General features: G+C 40.5%; 1 protein-coding gene across 4 annotated transcripts; it reads left to right on the top strand.

Moving 5' to 3' along the window:
* Positions 1-17: 17 nt before the first annotated feature.
* Positions 18-18,287, top strand: KATNA1 (katanin catalytic subunit A1). Of its 4 annotated transcripts, none has more exons than XM_063151259.1 (11): positions 18-115; positions 5,019-5,193; positions 5,896-6,053; positions 6,853-7,018; positions 8,890-9,011; positions 10,380-10,485; positions 10,821-10,979; positions 12,095-12,221; positions 13,772-13,906; positions 14,180-14,306; positions 17,947-18,287. In XM_063151259.1, the coding sequence occupies exons 2-11, from the start codon at positions 5,023-5,025 to the stop codon at positions 18,143-18,145; spliced, it is 1,470 nt and encodes a 489-aa protein (XP_063007329.1). In that variant the 5' UTR covers positions 18-115; positions 5,019-5,022; the 3' UTR covers positions 18,146-18,287. The 4 variants fall into 4 exon arrangements, with proteins under 4 accessions (XP_063007329.1, XP_063007327.1, XP_063007330.1 ...); XM_063151257.1 differs by having other exon boundaries at positions 6,835-7,018; XM_063151260.1 differs by lacking the exon at positions 17,947-18,287 and adding an exon at positions 15,258-15,644 and having other exon boundaries at positions 6,835-7,018.
* The last annotated feature ends 373 nt before the right edge of the window (positions 18,288-18,660 follow it).

The raw sequence follows: 18,660 nt of genomic DNA, 5'->3' as shown, positions 1-18,660 counted from the left end.
GGCCGGGGCGGGGCCAGCGCCGCTGCGGGAGGAAGGGGGCGGAAGAACTGGAGGGGTCGTGGCTGCTGCCGCCGTGAGCTGCTGCCGCCGCCGCGAGTGCCAGCTCCGGAGAGGAGTAAGTGAGCGGGACGGGCCCGCGGGTCCGGCCGGGCCGCAGGGACAGGTGGGTCCGGGACGGGGGGGCCACAGCCGCGCCCCGTGTGGCGGGGCACCCCGAGAGTTCCCGGGCACGGGCGGGCTCCGGCTGCTCTGCCCCGCGGCCGGAGGGCCAGGGGCCACGGGGGTTGCTGACCCCACAGCCGTGAGCACGGAGCTCGTTGTGCCGGGGCTGTGGCTCACACGTGCTCGGCGCCGTCGGGGGCTGCCGCTGCCCGCAGGTGCGGCCGGCGCTCCCGGCCCCGCAGCCCGCCCGCCCGGGCTCCGGGGGCTGCTGGCACTGGCCCGGGCGCGGAGCTCTGCTTCCTATGTCTCCCTTCACCCTCCACCTGCTGTGTTGTTTGGGAGTTTTTTGTTAATGTGCAGTAATCTGCGATGATGCAAGTTTTCTCTCCAGAGAGAGAGAAGCTCTCTGCGGAGCTGAAATCGCAGGCAGCGATTTCTGCTATCTGTTCACCCGCGAACCTCTCTAAACTGCCAGAGAAATTTGTTAATTTAACACTGATCGTCAAAAAGAATGCCAGCCCCCATGAAGTGAGGAGAAGCCTGTTTAGTAAAGCCTTCTGAAAGGTTTAGCCTGGAAAACATAAAATCACATGCCGCCCATGTATCTCTATCTGTTGATTGATTTTTGTAATGTTTTTTGTTTTCCGCAAACTGCCAGCCAGCCACGCTTATGTTTGTGGCTGCTGGTTGTTCTTCTGCCAACCGTTACTGTTAAATACAGCAACTGGGTGAGAACCATTTTGTTTAGTATCCACTAAGTCTGGCAGCTCTCCTTCCCAAGGAATCAACACAGTCACTTGTTGACACCAAATGTTGCATGCCGTGGATGTTATGACCAAGAGTATTAAAGGTGGAAGGGATCTCAGAGGTGATGCAGGCTATCGTGTCATCAGCAAAAACTGATTCCTGAAAGCTGTTACTTTGGGGTGTTTTTTTCTCATCTGGCTTGCCAAGAGAACTTTGCAAATACTACAGGGTTGCTTTGATGTCAGAGCCTGTATAGCAGGATGAAATAATGGAAACATGAGCGCTCTGCCAAAATTCAGGCTCTGGCTTAGTGCACACATTAAGGTTGGAGCGAAGAACTCCTTGAAAGTATTTTCCATGTATGGTTCGTGCCTTCCAGTCAGCAGGTCCACCACGGTAATTGACACACTATCAGTCAATCTCTTCTTTTCTTTTTTAAAGTTTGGGGGACTTCTTTGTGTTACGAGATTGATGCAATGTTTCTGGATTCTAACGTGTGACTGTGAGCAGAAATTACTTGCAGTCATTTCCACTGATGATTTCTTGAAGTTAATATGGATAACGTGAAGTGTCCCCAGGGTTTTCTTGATAATGGTTATAATGGTTCTTGATAATGGCTGGTATCTTTCAAATGAAATACAAAAATAAGTTCCAAAACCTCATTCTCACAAGCTGTAGGGATCTCGAGCTTTTTGTTACTTTCAACCTAACAAAGCTGAAGAGATCTTGAACTTTTGTTAGGCTCAACCCTTGCTGGACTTGGCTGTTCTATACTCTGGAAATATTTTAGGTCCTTGGAGCAAATGATAAAATGTATTTTGTAACTAGAGGTAGGTTAATTTCAGGGAACCTTATATACCCACAGCTGGTGTGAAGAGCGATTATTCTTGTGAAGTCTGTGTGTTTGTTCACAGTGAAGAATTAAACTTGCAAGACCAAGTGCTTAGGTTATTTTCCTTATATCCTGTTCACTGTAAACTTTATGGGCTCTTGTCTGTTTCAGTGGCTGTTGGAACATAGATAATTTCACTAGTCATGATTCATGGGAAGGTTGTGGCTGATAAGTGCTGCTTTGACATCCTGTTACGTGATAGCACCAAGTATTTGTAAACACGTGTGATACTGCTAAGTATTTGTAAATACTTTAAAGATTATTAAGTAGTGCAGGATTAGTTTTGTGAGAGTTTTAATCCCTTCAGTTCTGGTTTAACTCTGGATTCGTGTGTAGTCATGCCTCTCCCATGTCCTCCACCCTGCTGAGCTACCCCAGTGTATTGTCACCTTCTGCCACAAACTTCAGTCTGCTTTCAGACTAGTACTGTAACTCTTCTTTTTCCTCCTTAGAGCTGCTTCACCATCTTCACTTACAAGTGCAGCAGACCCATGGACTCTCATTGGCGTATCAGATCTGACACTGCCTGAAGTTGTGGCAGCAGCAGTGGCGTGTCCAGACATAAGCAGAGCCAGCAGCTTTTTCTGCCTCTCTTGTACTCAAGAGCCTTGTGTTTGGAAGCCACTTCAAGCTCTTTTGCTCTTATGAGTCAAGATGAAGCAACAAATTAAATTGGTTTTCTAGTTTAAACCAAATTATCTTGCATTTTCAATAGTACTAATGACACAGGTAGATTCCAATAGCACTATAAGCTTGAGTGAGCACCTTCTTTTTTCTTTTTTTTCTTCCCACAAGTTGCTAGTTTAGTGTGCTTACATTTCTGTTTCTGCTTTCTGTCCTTACGTTCTCTGTGCTTTCTAACCTGAAAATGTCCTTGACTCTTGCATTATGTGCAGTGCTATCCTTTTGGTCCCAAGCTTTCTGACTTAACCTCTTTAGTTTTGTTGTTACCTTTTTCCTAATTCTAGTTACTTTCACATTTCCAGATGAAAACTATTCTTATATAAACTTTTTTATTCTTTTTCTGTATATATAAAGTTGCTGTTCTGCTTGGATTGCTCCTACAGCATTCAGTGAAAAAAGTTACCTATGACTTCCCTCTGTATTTAAAAGTCTAGTTTGGTTTTAGTAACTTGCTATTACTTGATTTTTAAAATGTCTATTAGCATCTTGCTCAACTTGTGATTTCAGCAGTGTTAGTCATCGGTTTGAGTTCTCGGCACAGGCAAACAGGTGTATCTGGTAGGATGAGCAGGAGTGGAAAAGCTCGCTCCTAAATACAGCAGGGAAGACTTTGACATCTGTGTGATATCCATACAGCAGTTGGCAAACATCCTCAGGCTCTTTCTCCTGAGGTTAAAACCAACAAAACTCCCAAGCCAAACTGGGTCTCCAAAGCCTAATTAGCTTGGGACACGTTAATCTTTGTAGTTGGTGGTCACATTTACTGTATCAGCTTGTAGGCATCATGGCCAGCTGGGCGAGTGTGTGGCTGGGGTGAGATTACAGCGTGCAGGTTCTGTGATAGCAGGTTCCCTCTCAGCCCACGGGTCCCCTCTGCAGGGATGGCTGGGGGCTCTCAGAGGCCCCTCTTCAGCTCTGCTGCTGTCACTTTTGCTGCTCTGGACTGAAAATTTTGACAGCAGCTATTTGCTGTCATGGAAGCTGGGGAAGGAAGAGGAAGGAAGCAAATAAAGAAGAGGATGGTGGCTCAGGAATGCCTGAGCTATGTTTCTGTGTGTGAAACTACTTGGGAAGGGACAGGAAAAGGAGTGAGAGCTCTAAAATGTTTGATTTGTACTTAGCAGCCCCTCTTTACAGTGGAGAGCTCACATTTTAGCAATAGGATGGTTGGCAGGTGTGTGCAAAGGGTGGCTTCTGAAACCTCTGATAAAATGTCCAATCTTGACCCTGACCTGGTCCTGAAATATATTCAGCCTAAGTCTGTTCATTGCGCATGTGAATTTAGTGCCTCTTACATTCTTTAAATAGTTGATCTGTATCAAGTATGCTTCATCCCGGGGCTTAGCTGGAGTTGCTTGTCTGCAGTTGCTTCTTCCTGGCACTGGGTACAGGTACCAAACTGAGAGCAGGATGACTCTCTTGCAGGCGTGTTTTTTTGCCGATTTTAATGTTTTCTGTGCCTGGTTAGGAAATTATGAGGAGAGTGGGGAAATGCTTGGTGTGTAAGAGACAAGAAAAGTGGAGACAGCAGGAGTGTGTTGGAGAAGAAGGGGCTGGGGTATGTAAGAAACTGACAGTAATGTGGGACAACTGTTCCCACAGGGACAATGGCACTGTAAAGAATGAGTCTACTTCTGCTGCTTCTGCTTACACTGTACTTGTATAAATAATATTTCTGTACTATTCTAATCTAAAAGTGCAGATTCTGTTAGTGCTGTAAAGTGGAAGTAGTCACAGTCTATGATGTTTGCTCCAAAAAACCACAAACAAGCATCACCGACAGGGAAAAACAGCATGGTTTGAACAGTGTGTTAAATAGAATGGGTGGTTGCACACTAAATGTTTAATTGTGGCTTTTACTTACCTTTCAATGATAACTTAAACAGCCTTGATGTTTTTCAGGGATTTCTTTGTAGGTATAAGAAGGAAGGTGATAGGAAGGTGCAAGCTGGGCATGGAAGGTGGATATTTGTTCAGAGAAACATTAAATAAAAATGCAGAATTGTAAAATCAAGCTAATAGAAGAATAGTGTTTTTCACAAGGCAAAATCAGACTATTAAAACTCACATGCACAGAATGTTAAGGCAAAAAAAATTAACAAAACATAATGCATTAGGAGGAAGGGCTTTTATTTACTGCTTGATTGGTGTTTTTTTTTTAAACCACACAAGACAGGCCAGACACAGTAAAATACTAGTTTACCTTACAGTGGAATAAAGAGATAAGGAGAGTATGCAACTGTGACTTGTAATAATATATTTAAATCTGTATATCTTACATGGGCTTTTTGACAGAATCTCCATGACAAGAAACAAAGCTGTGATGTGAAAAGCTTAATTTCTACTAATAGAACATCAATTAGCATTTTATATGTATGACATTAATTTTAGATCTTTTTTTGTAAACAGTGTTTTCTCATCTTCTATGTTTTGATATACCAAATGAGGTAATAAGCATATGAAAATACTTGCAAAAAATTGTTTCAGTCCTCAGTTGGTTTTTACTTCTTTAATATTTCCTATTTTTTTTCAGCTTCATGTTGAACATGAGCCTTGTTATGATCATTGAGAATGTGAAGTTGGCCCGTGAATATGCCTTACTGGGAAATTACGACTCTGCCATGGTCTACTACCAGGGAGTTCTCGACCAAATGAATAAGTATCTGTACTCTGTGAGAGATACCTATCTGCAACAGAAGTGGCAGCAGGTAAATAGCACTTTTCTGGGGCATTTTGAGGGAAAAGCATTGAAGTAGCAGGAATTGCCTATCTTACTGCAAACAAAAATGTAAAAATACTTACCCCATTCTTTCATATACTAGTGTTGTTATATATAGGCTTCTTTTTTGTTATATAGACTTGTTTAAGTCATCTTAATGACTTCTTTGTCTGACAGTGGCAGAACAGTCAGTGGAACATGGCTCTGTGCACTGTCTGCCCTGACAGCTATGCTGATGAGTACCCCTGCTATGCTCAAGATTTTAGCCTGATCTCTTTAGGGTCTTATTTCCCTCAATGTTTTAGTGGGACTAAGGTCCTTAACAGCAAGTTGATAATTTCTCCTCAACAAAAACCCTCTTTTGTTTTTACTGATATTCTGCCTATTAGGTTGATACTTTTGATTGATATTCAGTCTGTTAGGTTCTGTCATACCTATTTAGTCTGCAAAATTTGTCGAAAGTCTCTTTGATATTAAATCCAAAATCTCTTCGTTTGTTCTTTAAATGTGCTGAGGAAGACAGAAAAGCCTCCTTAATATCTAATGTGCATATTTCTTGTTTATTGAAGTAGAATTAGGTAGCTCATTAAACCCTGTGGAATCCATCCAGGCATTTCATGGGCTTGAACAGAGGACTGTTACAAACTTATTTCCAATCTGCTTCATCTACCTTTTTTTTTTTTTAAATTAGGTTTGGCAGGAGATAAGTGTGGAAGCTAAGCATGTGAAAGATATAATGAAAACACTGGAGAGTTTTAAACTAGACAATACTCCATTGAAAGCCTCACAACAAGAATTACCAGCTCAGGATGCAGAAGTGTGGTCTTTGCCAGTACCTGCTGAACGTAGGTAAGAGGAAACCTGGAGACCTAAATTAATATTTATCAGGACAAAGTGTGCTTGGACTTCAGCCTGTTGTGGTGTAATTCTTGTTCTTGAGCTTAGGTGTGTAACACTCGCACCAGTAGCTTGACACCATTTGTGGTGAAGGAGGTGTCAGGTGGATGTTCTGAGGGTTTTATCTTACATAGTCCTGGCTAATGTCAAGGTTCTTCCCCCCTCACACTGTTCCCTGAGTTGTTTGGTTTTTGGTTTTGAGTTTTTATTTCACTTTTCTCTCTGTTGGTGTTAATTAGCTGGTTCAGGATGCTAAAGAGATTGTTCTGTGTGTCTAGTGGTTTTTGTTTGGTTTTTTTGCCTTTTTTTGTGAGTAGCTATCTGACTTGGTTCACTAGAAGTTCTAACACATGCCAGTGGTAGCATGAAGGAGGAGACAAGAGTATGTGCAAAGCAGACACAGAACCTGTGCATTTTGACAGAAAGTGGTTGTTAGATTACTTTAGCTGTATTGACAAATCATTGTTTGCTGGTTAATGTTTTTTAATCTCCATATTACTTCTACTGATGAAATATGCAAAGCAAGGCACTTGTTTTAACCAGGTGAACCCTGAGCTTGTAGCACAAGGAAAATGGATTCTCAGTCACTGTCTAAAAATGCCCGTCTTGTTTCTGACGTACAGATTTTTATCTTGAGCCATGTGGCTTTTCAGTTTGTAGCCAGCTGATTTGGTTATGTGGTGCTCACCAGTGGCTTTACACTGAGGCTTTTGCATATGTTACAACTAACCAGAGCTTCGCCCGGGCCCAGGAAGCGTCAGTCGGCCCCGTGCAGCGACTGCAGAGGGCACAGCAACCGCGCGGGTGCAGCTGCCAGGGCCTCCCACCGCCCGGCCTCTCGCAACCCCAGCGACAAAGGGAAGGCAGTCCGCAGCCGGGAGAAGAAGGACCAGCAAAACAAAGGAAAAGAGGAAAAGGTAAGCTTGAAAATTAACTTTGTGGCGTTGAGAAGCTCAGTTGTGCGTTCTTACTACTGACTGTATTGTAAAATGCCTATAAAATGTTTCTTCTCTTCGTGTCAGTGTGCTGATTTGAATCTCACCTTGTAAGGTGTCTTTTCTTTGTGCACAGTGCTGGTTATGGATTAATTAAAAACAAACAATCACTCTGGGAAGTTGGGATCTGGTAAATGTATCTGAAGGTGGGTGCCAAGAGGGTATTTTCAGGCTCTTCTTGGTGGTGCCAAGCAACAGGACAAGAGGCAGCCAGCAGGAACTGGAAGCTCTACCTGAACATGAGAAAGCACTTTTCTACTGTGTGGGTAACCACACACTGGAACAGAGAGGTTGTCCAGAGGGGTTGTGGAGTCTCCCTCACTGGGGATACTAGGAACTGTCCAGACACAATCCTGTGCCACGTGCTCTGGGATGATGCTCTTTGAGGAGGGAGGTTGGACCAGATGACCCACTGCGGCTTCTTCCAGCCTGACCCATTCTGTGCTTCTGTGACATCTTTACTGCAGCTTAAAGGCAGTTGTTTAAAATTGTATCACTGAATTTCTGAAGTTGAGCCTGGTGGAGATCATTCACATGGAATGTCTTTGTGGCATAATTGCTTTGAGTATAATTTAAACCAAGATTGATTTGCCTCTTCCAAAGCATATCAAGATTAACTTAATCTCTAAATGAGAGATTTTATTTCTTTTTTTTTTTTTCTTTTGAGATACATTGCTAGCTCTCTTAGTTGTAAATGAACAAAACACCAGTATTCTTGAATTATGATCTGTTCTTGGCAGAGTGCTTTAATTTTTGTGCTCTGGTCACCATAAATTTAGCAGATGACCAAGGTAAGAGACCATACAGGAAACAGTAGATTCATTGCTTTCCAGGGTCTAAATAAATCAGATATCCATGCAATAGTTTGTTGCCTTCAGCAGCCTTAAGCTGTGGCAAGGTGCATGGCCTGTGGAGAAAATATAGTCTACAAGGGTGGAGTTGTTTAGCTGTGTAAGCTACTACCTTTATTAGGAGCTAAATTAGATTGCCTCTGAGTGATAATCCTCTCCCCATCAAATATAACCGCAGAGAGACAGGATAGGTCTCTTTTTCTCTTTTACAGTTGTTCTGTCATCACCAGTGCTTGCTGTTAAATGTATAAAACCAGGGTATGTCTAGTGAATTTTATTTGCTTTCAGTTGCATGGTCTCTGCTGTTTGAGCCCTTTCTACTATGTAGCTTCTTTGCTTTGACTCTGCTGCAGAGCTGCTTCTCTGCTGTTCATGTCCATGCTTCTGTATCAGTTAATTAGCTCTGGTTTTACCCCTCTGGTCTCACCGTTGCTCATTCTACATGTGGAAATCATGCTTAATTTTTTTTTTTTTTTTTTTTTTTTTTTTTTTTTTTTTTGTGTCCCATATTTGTGGGACACACATACATATTTGTTACACTTTGAGAATTTGAGATACTCTCAGTGTGACAGTTTGGTCCAGTCTTACACATAATTCTCCCTTACTGTGTCTCAGATAGTTTCAGATTTCTGTGGGAGAAGAGGCAGAAATTGTTACACTGGGATAGGTGTATGGAGTTTTGATGAGGTACCAAAACAAAGAAACTGCATCAGTACAACCTGCTGGCTTTGGGGAGAAGGAAATGGAACCAGGGCAGTACAGAAATCTGGGTGAAACACGCAGATCCATCCTGCAGTGTAGCTGTAGTACAGATGCTTCATCATTTTCATGCTGGTTTATGTTGCCACCTAAAAATACGATGCTATTGTGGACTTATGGTAAAAATTCATTAGTAGCATGACCTTTGTTATGTATTTACATTGTTATATCCTTTATATGTAGAGCAAATCCACATCTGAGATTTCAGAGTCTGAACCAAAGAAATTTGATAGTACTGGATATGACAAAGATTTAGTAGAAGCTTTGGAAAGAGATATCATTTCTCAGAATCCCAACATCCGATGGTAAGTTTGAGTACTGCTGCTAATCTCTTGAGCTGTTTCTGTTTCCTCTCATGTGATATGACAAGAATTAAGCATTTTAACAGATACTTACATATAAAAAGGTACATACAGGTTTTCCTTATTGCCTTTAAACAGGCAACTAAACTTTTTATGTAGTTGAATACTTCTAGAACTCAAAAAACTTTTTTCCCCATTTATATTCATATAATAGTTTGGGCTGGACGGACCTTTAAAGATCAGCTAAAGCAGTCCCCTGCCATAGCAGGGACATCTTTCTCTAAATCAGGTTGCCTAAAGTCTTGTCCAACTTGGCCATACAAAGCTTCTCAAAAAGAGTCCTAAGATCAGTTTTTGTGATACACTGACAGAAATTAGAAACTTTTACACTGAAAAAGAGTATCTTTATTTGAAATCTGTTTTGCTACTCTGGGGCATATCAAGACAGAAAACTGATTAACAAATAAGTTATGTCAATATAGGAACCCTTTGAAATGTTGCTGGATGCAATGTGGCCACTAGTATAAAATATAACCCTGTGCCAGTACCTTTACATAAATGTGTTAAATATTAAACCTTATATAAACCTTATATAAAGGTTGCTTTGTGTTCCAAATGTTTCCAAGCTTAGGAGGATTAAATGAGCAAAATTCTTCTGGCAAATAAAGTAGGCTTTAAAAAAAATCCAACAGTCCCACAAAACACTTTTTGTGCATGCAACTGCCTTGTATTTCAGTTTAATATTTAAATATATGTTTCAGTTTTTATACTGAATCTTAAGTTACTACTTCAGATTTTAAACTAGTTCTTCATATAGATGTGTTTTGAAACCAAAATGTTACTTGGGCACATGCTGATAGGAGGAATGCCCTGGAAGTTATTTTCAAGGAAATAAGACCAGCCTATAAGGTATCTAAGAATTCATACTTTTGTAACTCTGAAAAATAATTCTAAAAATCATGTTTAATTCTGCTCCATCTTCAGCAAGTTGTTCTTGTAACAATGAAAGATGGTATTTAAGTTTCAGGGACATCTAACCTCTCAGCAAAACAAGAAAGCATAATTGGTAGTTAGCCTAGGTTTTACCAACCTGCTTTCTTCTGCTTGTCTTTCTCTGAATACTAACAATGTTGCTCTAATGAAATAGTTCACAGTTGCTTTTGCTTTTGCATCCATCCAGAGTCTGCCAGGCAGATGCCAGTTGTAGCTGTTACAGGCTTTTGCCTTTAGAACATAAATAATTCAGGAAAATGAATTAGGTTTATGGGAGAACCAATGTGTAATAAGTTTAATTGTGTGGTTTTTTGAGCTGTGGAGTGATTCTTTTGCCTGCTGTCTGAATCTGTCAAACAACTTTCTATTTCTTGTCAGGGATGACATTGCTGATTTAGTAGAAGCCAAAAAGCTGCTTAAGGAAGCTGTAGTTTTACCAATGTGGATGCCAGAGTTCTTCAAGGGGATTAGAAGACCGTGGAAGGTATGAAAAAATGTGCTCCTGTGATCATAAGTAGGATTTTGAGATTGGATCTTGGCAGAAAAAGAAATTTCAAATGTTTCACAGTTTAAATAAATTCCTCTTGTGTTTGAGTTACAAAATTTATTGTAAGTAATAACAAAATAAAGATGTCAGTCAGATACCTGCACACTGTCTTCAGCTAGGTGTTTGCTAGTGAGCAATGACATTAATTACTTACCTCTGAATAACTTTTCAAGGGAAAACTTACATCCAGTAGTTTACTATTACACTAAACAAACTGTAAAATTCTCTGGTTTGATTCTTGTCCTAAACGTGGTTCTTTTTTATTTTAATAGGGTGTGCTGATGGTTGGTCCTCCTGGTACTGGAAAGACCCTCCTAGCAAAAGCTGTAGCCACTGAATGCAAGACAACTTTTTTCAATGTTTCTTCTTCCACACTTACCTCAAAATACAGAGGAGAATCTGAGAAACTTGTTCGTCTGCTGTTTGAAATGGTGATTTAAGTTTCTGAACATGAACAGGGAGATAATGAAGTAGATTCACCTTTGGAACAGTGAAACCTTACCAAGGTTTCAAACTTACAGCATATATAAACAGCTCCCCAAGCTGGGAATGCTTGGAGGCATTTCTGATTTGCCCATTTGCATTTCAAGATTATTCCTAAATGGATTTATAAAAGCTGAAAAATAAGTAGTCTTTTATTTTCAGGGTTAGCTTGCTACATTAGAGGTAGCTCACTATAAGCTGGTGAGTGCTGTAGAACAGACTTAATGGAAATTTAGGGATGGAATTAATTGCTTTCTGAGTGAGAACCTATTTAGGTTGTGTGCTTTGTTGTTTTTGTGGGTGGTTTTTTGTTTGTGGTTAAAAGAAGTGGCCTTCCAAACTGTAGTTGGCTTCGGAGCACATAATACTTGAAATAATACTCAGAAAATAGTTGTCTTTTTTTCCCATGTGTTACCAGGTGTGTGTGCAGTGTTTGCTAGGGTGCCCAGTACTGAAGGGGACAGCAGAGTTAAAATTACAATAGTCAGAAAAGGCAAGAAATAAAAGATATTTTACATTATAGTTTGTTAGGCAGGATACCAGCTCATTTAATGTGATTGTTCAAAAATGCAGGTAACACAATGAACAGCATCTCAACTGCTCTAATACAATAGCTTTTATTATCCTGGATCCTTGTCTTTAAATGCTCTTGTTTTCAAAAAGGTCAGGTATTTTGCAGTTGACCTGTCTCTTGGACAGGCTCCATGTCCTGATGTCCCAGCTTAACATTCATCCTGGCTTTAACTGAAATACTATTCAAGCAATCTGTGACGACTTTGACAGTTTAAAATATTACTCCTAATGTGGGAAACAGCCTATGGCTTATGAAATGTTTGTTTTATGCTCTAGCAACTACAGAACTTTGCCAAAAGCCCTTCTCCTCAAAGGCTCTGAATGAATGCACAGCTGCTCTGTACCTGAGGGCTGGGGTCTGAGGGGGAATGGTGGGGATTGTTTGATACCTGGGGAAAATACATCATTACTCAGCTCTGAATATGCTGCTACTTCTTAAATGGGAGTGAACTGCTATTTCAGCTTGTGCTTTATCTTTGGCTTTCTCCAGGCTCGATTTTATGCCCCAACAACCATATTTATTGATGAGATTGACTCCATCTGTAGCCGCAGGGGAACTTCGGAGGAGCATGAAGCCAGCCGACGTGTGAAGGCAGAACTGCTAGTTCAGATGGATGGTAAATAACCTGATCACTGGGAACTACTGGACTGCAGGAAACTTGAGGGACAGGGAAAAAAAAAAAAAAAAAAAAACCAAAACAAAACTTCATTCTTCAGAGGCAGTTTTTCAAAAGCTGTACATGAAATCGGGGTTAAAAGGCACAAGTGACATTATTTAATGATCTTTTGGCCTCTGAGCTATGATCTTGTATTGGTGACTCAGAATAAGGAAGATTAAGTGGAAAATAGAAGATTTCAAAAGAGCAGCAGAAAAAACCCCAAAAAACCTGCTTCTCTCAGTCTTTGCCTGGCATTTCACTCACTTCTTCAAAATTAAGTAAAAACTGCTTCAACAGAACTGTTACCTATTTTTATTTAAACTTCAAAGGCAGCATTACATTTCACTTCTTTGGGATCTCTTTTTCTCCTAAAAAACATAAATAACAAATGAAGATCTTCTGTTTTATGGAAGAGAAGGTTGGGAGAGTTTTCATTTTAAAATACTGATTTCACTACAAATACGTGGCTAAAATTTCACAAAATAACGAAGTTCAAAAGTAGGTAACAATGCAGAGTTGCTACAGAGAGCCTCCATTTTATATTCTGGGTAGCAGAGGGAAGGAAAGGAACTACTGAGAAGTGCTAATCTATGGTCTGCTTTGTGATAGAATTCCATGAGTGAGAAGATTTGCATATTTATTTCTCCTTCTCTGATGTTCGTACTGTTTTATTTTTGTCTTTAAAGAGCAGCAGAGCTCTAATACTGTTCTCATATCAAGTATGTACATAATCTGATTTTATTAGTAAGAACTATTTCAATCCATTTACTTAAGCATTAATAAATTGTGTTTTATATGCAGACTGTCAGGCAGACTAGGTGCAGCAGCTGTCCCACAGCCCAGTCCCGTTGTTCTAAGCAAAAGCAGTAGATATAGAGAGTAGCAACTTTAATGAAATTACATTCTTCCCCTTGTAACAGATTCATAGTGTTTATAAACTGAGGTGTTCTCTCTAAGAAGTTGTGATTTAGTCCACCAAATTTAAACATTCGCTTCAGCAGTTTGCACAGTCCACCTGTACATGTGAAACCTTTGGCCAGCCTTGAGAAGTGAAGGCACCTTGTAGGGGAATCATGCTGCCTTGGTGTGGCTGTTGGTGAATACTGTGGGGGATGTTTGTTGGTTTTTGGTGTGGTGATGGTGTTGGGCGTTGCTTTGTTTCCTCACCGGCTGCTACAAGATGTCAGTGTGAAAATGGAACCACTCTTGTGGCAGAAGTACAAACAAACAACTCTGCTGTAAAACCATTCTGGCCATGATAAGGAGGAACTTCCTGGTCTGAGCAGTGCCCTGTGCCCCTGCTGCTGTTCAAACCAGGCTTCCATTCATGCTTGCAGGCTCTCACAGAGATGGAAAAGCAAACTCTGTTGTGCTTGGTGATTCTGTTATGCTCGGGCTCATCAAAGTGCAATAGAGTACAGTTCTGCTTCGGTACTGCAGAAGTGTTTTCTCTATACATGAAATTTCAATAAACATGTGTATTTTACCTCCTCTTTTCTTCACTGCAGGTGTTGGGGGGGCTACTGAAAATGATGATCCTTCTAAGATGGTCATGGTACTTGCTGCTACTAATTTTCCTTGGGATATTGATGAAGCCCTAAGACGGAGACTAGAAAAGAGAATTTACATTCCTTTACCATCAGGTATGAAGAATTGGGGAGAGGAATGGTAAAAATTCTAAAATCTAAACTTTATTAACATTCCTTTAGTTTTGATCACTTGATTTAAAAATCTAATTGATACATGTATGCAAATTCACTTATGGATTCAGGACCAGCTGAAATCTAAACATGAACATTTACCCTTGTAGCAAGTGCAGTGTCCTTTTTCTCATTCTTTCCTCTTATCCTCCTTCAATTTATTGTTTATCTTCAAAAAGGAAATTGTACAGACTCAATTTTCTTTTCTGTGATTAGCCAAAGGCAGAGAGGAACTCCTCAAAATAAATCTGCGAGAGCTGGAACTGGCTGATGATGTTGACCTTGCAAACATAGCTGAGAAGATGGAGGGTTATTCAGGTGCAGACATTACCAATGTATGCAGGTAAGCTGGCATTGCATCATTTGTGTTACTACTGCTGCAAACTTTGGGAAAACTGCTTGTAATGTGGCCAGTTTACATGATTAAAGTTATTGGATAAAAATAGACTGTAACTTGTCTTTTATATATGGCTAAAGGGTGAAATACTGCATTAATATGTACCTAAATTTCCATTTGGAGAGTAGTTGCAACCTAGTAATCTAGTAAGCTGTGATTTAGGTAAAATTCCACCTTCCTTCACGTAGACTAAATTCCATGCATGAGGATTATCCAGAGGATGGTTAATTTGTGGAGTTGCAGTCATTCTGCTTGGGCTATATGATTGCTGCAGAAATCCATGTGAGAGACAACGGTGATATAGGTTGGAATAACTAAAGTAAAACCATGGAGTTTTCTTCTTTCATGATATGGAAAAGGTGTACAATCTTGTGTGATGGTACAAGAGCTGTGTACCCAGCACATTGGTTTTGTGATGAGACTGACTACAGTTTTCTGCTACCTCCTTCATTTCCCTGTCTCCTCAGTACTGTTGGCATACGGTTGTTTGTGGGCCAGTTCTCTAGCCTAGATTCCTGAAATAATTGACTAAAAATATCTTCTAATTCTTTCCAATTTTTCAAAGAAAATAGAAGGGAAGGGAAGGAGAGGACTGATCTGTTAAGAGATGAGTGTCAGCTGTCCTGTTTACAGCAAAGACTTGCACTGGCACAGCTGTGGCAGTGGCAAGCTGTGAGACCTGCAGTAGGGGACAGAGAACTGAAGCTGCTTAGATGCTGTTGGAGCACCTGTCTAAAGCTGCTCTCAGGCTTTGGAGGTAGCACTGAAGTGTGGCAGGGCAGGGCTTGAGCTCCCAGCTGCTCCAGCCCAACCTGTGTGTGCTTTGGGCAGGGTGAGAGAGCTGGAGTAAAAGCCCCTCTGGCTGCTCCCTCCAACGCAGCTCCGTTTCTTGCCTAGATTGTAAACGCGGCTCTGCGGACAGTGTCAGCACAGCTGAGAGGAATGTGCTGTGCCACAGGGATGAAAGCAAAGCTTGTACACAAAGCTGCCACCAAGGCTCTGTCAGCAGGGCCACTGCAGGCTGAGCTAAAAGTTTGGAGCCTCAGTGGAGTTTCCTGAACAAACCTTGCACACTGTCTGGGAAAAGAATGGTATGTTAGTTGTTCTGAATCAGTGTTGTGGAGATTTGTTTAATTTTGTAGGTTTGTGAGATGAATTTCTGGTGTTCTTTTGATCTTTGGTTCTGCTTTGAAAGGAGTTTGTGCTAATAGGTTCATGTTATATGAAAGAGAATTTATTTGGTCTGCTGCTTTGTGCATTTTAGCTGCAGTTTGTCTCCTCCAGTCTGTTCAGTGTTTGTTGTTTGTAATTAATTTTATACTGAATATCAATATGATTATTTTAGAAATGAAAATACTTGTAATGTTTTTCAGTGAAATTTATGTGTGTATGTATTTGTGCATAATTAATTTTGATTTTTTTTTAACCAAAGCCCCTTTGTACAAATACTATTAAAAAAAAAAGGCAAACAGATAAAAAAACCACAGGAAACATCTGAATCTTCTGTTTGTGGCCATCTCTGAAGTGATGACTGAGGTGGCAGCAAGCAGAAATCCAGATGAACTGAGATTTGGATGTACATAGTTTGAAATCACTAAGAAAGTACTCATATTACTGTGTATTTACGCTTTGTTCATGGTGTCAGGAGCAATAGCTCTTGGATAGGATTGTTTCATTTCCATTGAGACAAAAATATGTGGATGATTTAAAAGTGCTTTATTGCGGTTCAGGCTCTCAGGATAGAAGCAGGGTAAAGTTCAAACTTGTATACGCTGTCAGTCCTTGCTAGTGGCACAAGCCAAGAGCTCTGGTCTACTGAAATTACCCTCCTATCTTAAAGAATTGGAGGTGAAGTCCAAAGTTTGCTGAGCCAGAGTGAAAACCAGTCAGAGGTAACACTACAGTTGGTAGCAGTCAGCATATAACCAGGGGGAAATGAAGGTGAACCTTCATTTTAAAATCCAGGAAATACAAAATGCACCCAAATTGCAGATTAGTTGTGAGTATGAACTAACTTTGGATGGTTGTTTTGGGTGGACTGTCAGTGTTGAAAGGCCTTTAGAACAGAACTGGTCCCTGCTGTGTCTGGCAGTGGGTGGCTGCCTGTTTTTTGAATAGGGTTTTGATGCTTTTTCAGGCACCAAGAGTGCATTTGAGAAAGCACCAGGAGTTCAGTTTGGAATGACTGTCCATAAAATGACTTCACAAAGGGAAGTGGTGGCAGCTGCACTTCTGTTCTATCAGTGTGTTAAGGTGTATGATGGGCTTGTTGCTGGTTGGCTGGATTGTTTTTGCTGGACTTTCTGGGTTTTTTAACTGCTGTCTGCAAGCAAATTAGATGCATGGAGTGTCCCCTCAACCCATTGTGTAACAATAGCTTATGGTTTACAAATGATGTTGTAACAGTGAAGGGTGGTGATACTTGGTTGAGATGGAGTTCAACGAGACAATCTTTTGGTTGTTCTGAAATTTTAGTTCCTGTATTAAGAGATTTTAATTTATTACTTAACACTGAGATGAGCTCAGAGCATGGTGCTAATAATATCAAGGTTGTGGATTCAATCCCTGTACAGGCCATTTATTTAAGAGCTAGACTTGATGATCCTTGTGGGTCCCTTCCAGCTTGAATATTCTGTGATTCTGTGAGTTCTTTAGTAAATTCCTGAAGTCGGACAGTTCTGGTTTCTTTTAGCAGGAGGAGGGGATGGTACTGAAACAGAACATACTCAAACCATTTTTCTAAGTCCTTCTGGAAGACAAGGTTTAAGTTTTTCTCTCTTTGGATTCTCACCTTCTTACATGACACAATATACCATTGTGATATCACCCAGATTACAGCTCCATCTTTTATACTGTTAGATTAGCAGCGTTTTCTTGTTATTATTAGATCTGTAACAATGAATTGGCAGGAACTTTAGCCTTCCAGTGTTACCTAATTATCACTTCACTAGCTATCACCTGCTGCCACTAGAGTTACTGCTGGAAATCTAAATTTAGTCAAACCTAACACTAAAGAAAATGACACACTTGTAAAAGTGCTTAGTGCTCATTAGGGCCTGAAGTTTGAGGAGCTACAGACAGAACAGATTTTGTTATTTAACATTTAGCTTTTGAGTGTAGAGGTTGGAGGTAGATACTGTTGACTTCCCTATCTTTGAAGTGGGATTCCTGTTCAAACCAGGAAGCATTCAAAACACTCCAGCTACTCCTTCTATATCTAGGAGGAGTGTAATTGTTATTGCCTTGTTCCTATTTAGAAATACTGTAAACAGCAGCTGCATCATAGGCATGCAGTGACATCAGCTTGTCTTTACCTCAGTCAGTTTGTCTTTACCTCTTTTGCCTAGCCTATGAATAGTAGCTCTTCAGATATCCAGTAAGGATAATGCCATGTTTGAAAAATATGGATAACATGGTATTGTAGCTTGTACAAGCACTTGGAGATATTCCCATAAAAGTTTACAGTTCTTGATTGAATCTTTTTGAATGCAGCAGCTTAACTGGAATGCTGTGTTGAGCCTTTCAAACAACTGAACTCACCATCCTGCATTGAGTAATGATTTTATTTTCTCACCCTCCTGACCAGAGATGCATCATTGATGGCTATGAGGAGGCGTATTGAAGGCTTGACACCAGAAGAAATCAGAAATCTTCCTCGAGATGAAATGCACATGCCAACAACTATGGAAGACTTTGAAATAGCTTTGAAGAAAGTTTCTAAATCTGTTTCTGCTGCGGACATTGAGAAATACGAGAAATGGATAGTTGAGTTTGGATCATGTTGAGTTGTGTTCTCTGGAAGAAACCACCTTATGTCTTAAAACAGCTTTAGAAGTAATCGGTGATATGTCAGTGCACTGCGGGCTCTTTTTAACTTTTGTAATTTAAGAGCAACAGATTCTAAATAAATTTTTTTTCTAAAATGCATGTTCTGCCTAGCTCTCTTTGAACTAGCTCAGAAGTCACCCATTTTTCTCAAATGCTGATGGTATCTGATTTGATTTTCAAGATATTTTAAAATTACTTTAATACTCGGACTCCTTTCATCAGTATTTACTCTTGGAAAATTGCTTTTGTGTCAATAAAACCCACCAGGCTAGCACTTTTAAGTGAGTCAGGGATGCTGGGAACTTGAAAATGGGACAAACAAGATGCAGTTACACAGATTTAAATCTTGGAGAACTCTACCTTTAAACTGTTGTTAAAGAACCTGTGCAAATGGTGAGATGTGGAACGGCAATGGTCATGCTGGAACAGTCAATGAAGTTAGTGAAATTTGAGCAAGGGGTTAAGATCATCA

The sequence above is a fragment of the Melospiza melodia genome, chromosome 3 (assembly GCF_035770615.1).
Source record: "Melospiza melodia melodia isolate bMelMel2 chromosome 3, bMelMel2.pri, whole genome shotgun sequence".
Classification (NCBI taxonomy): Eukaryota; Metazoa; Chordata; class Aves; order Passeriformes; family Passerellidae; genus Melospiza; species Melospiza melodia.
Note: the sequence above shows the minus strand (reverse complement) of the source record. Positions and strands in the feature narration are given on the sequence as shown.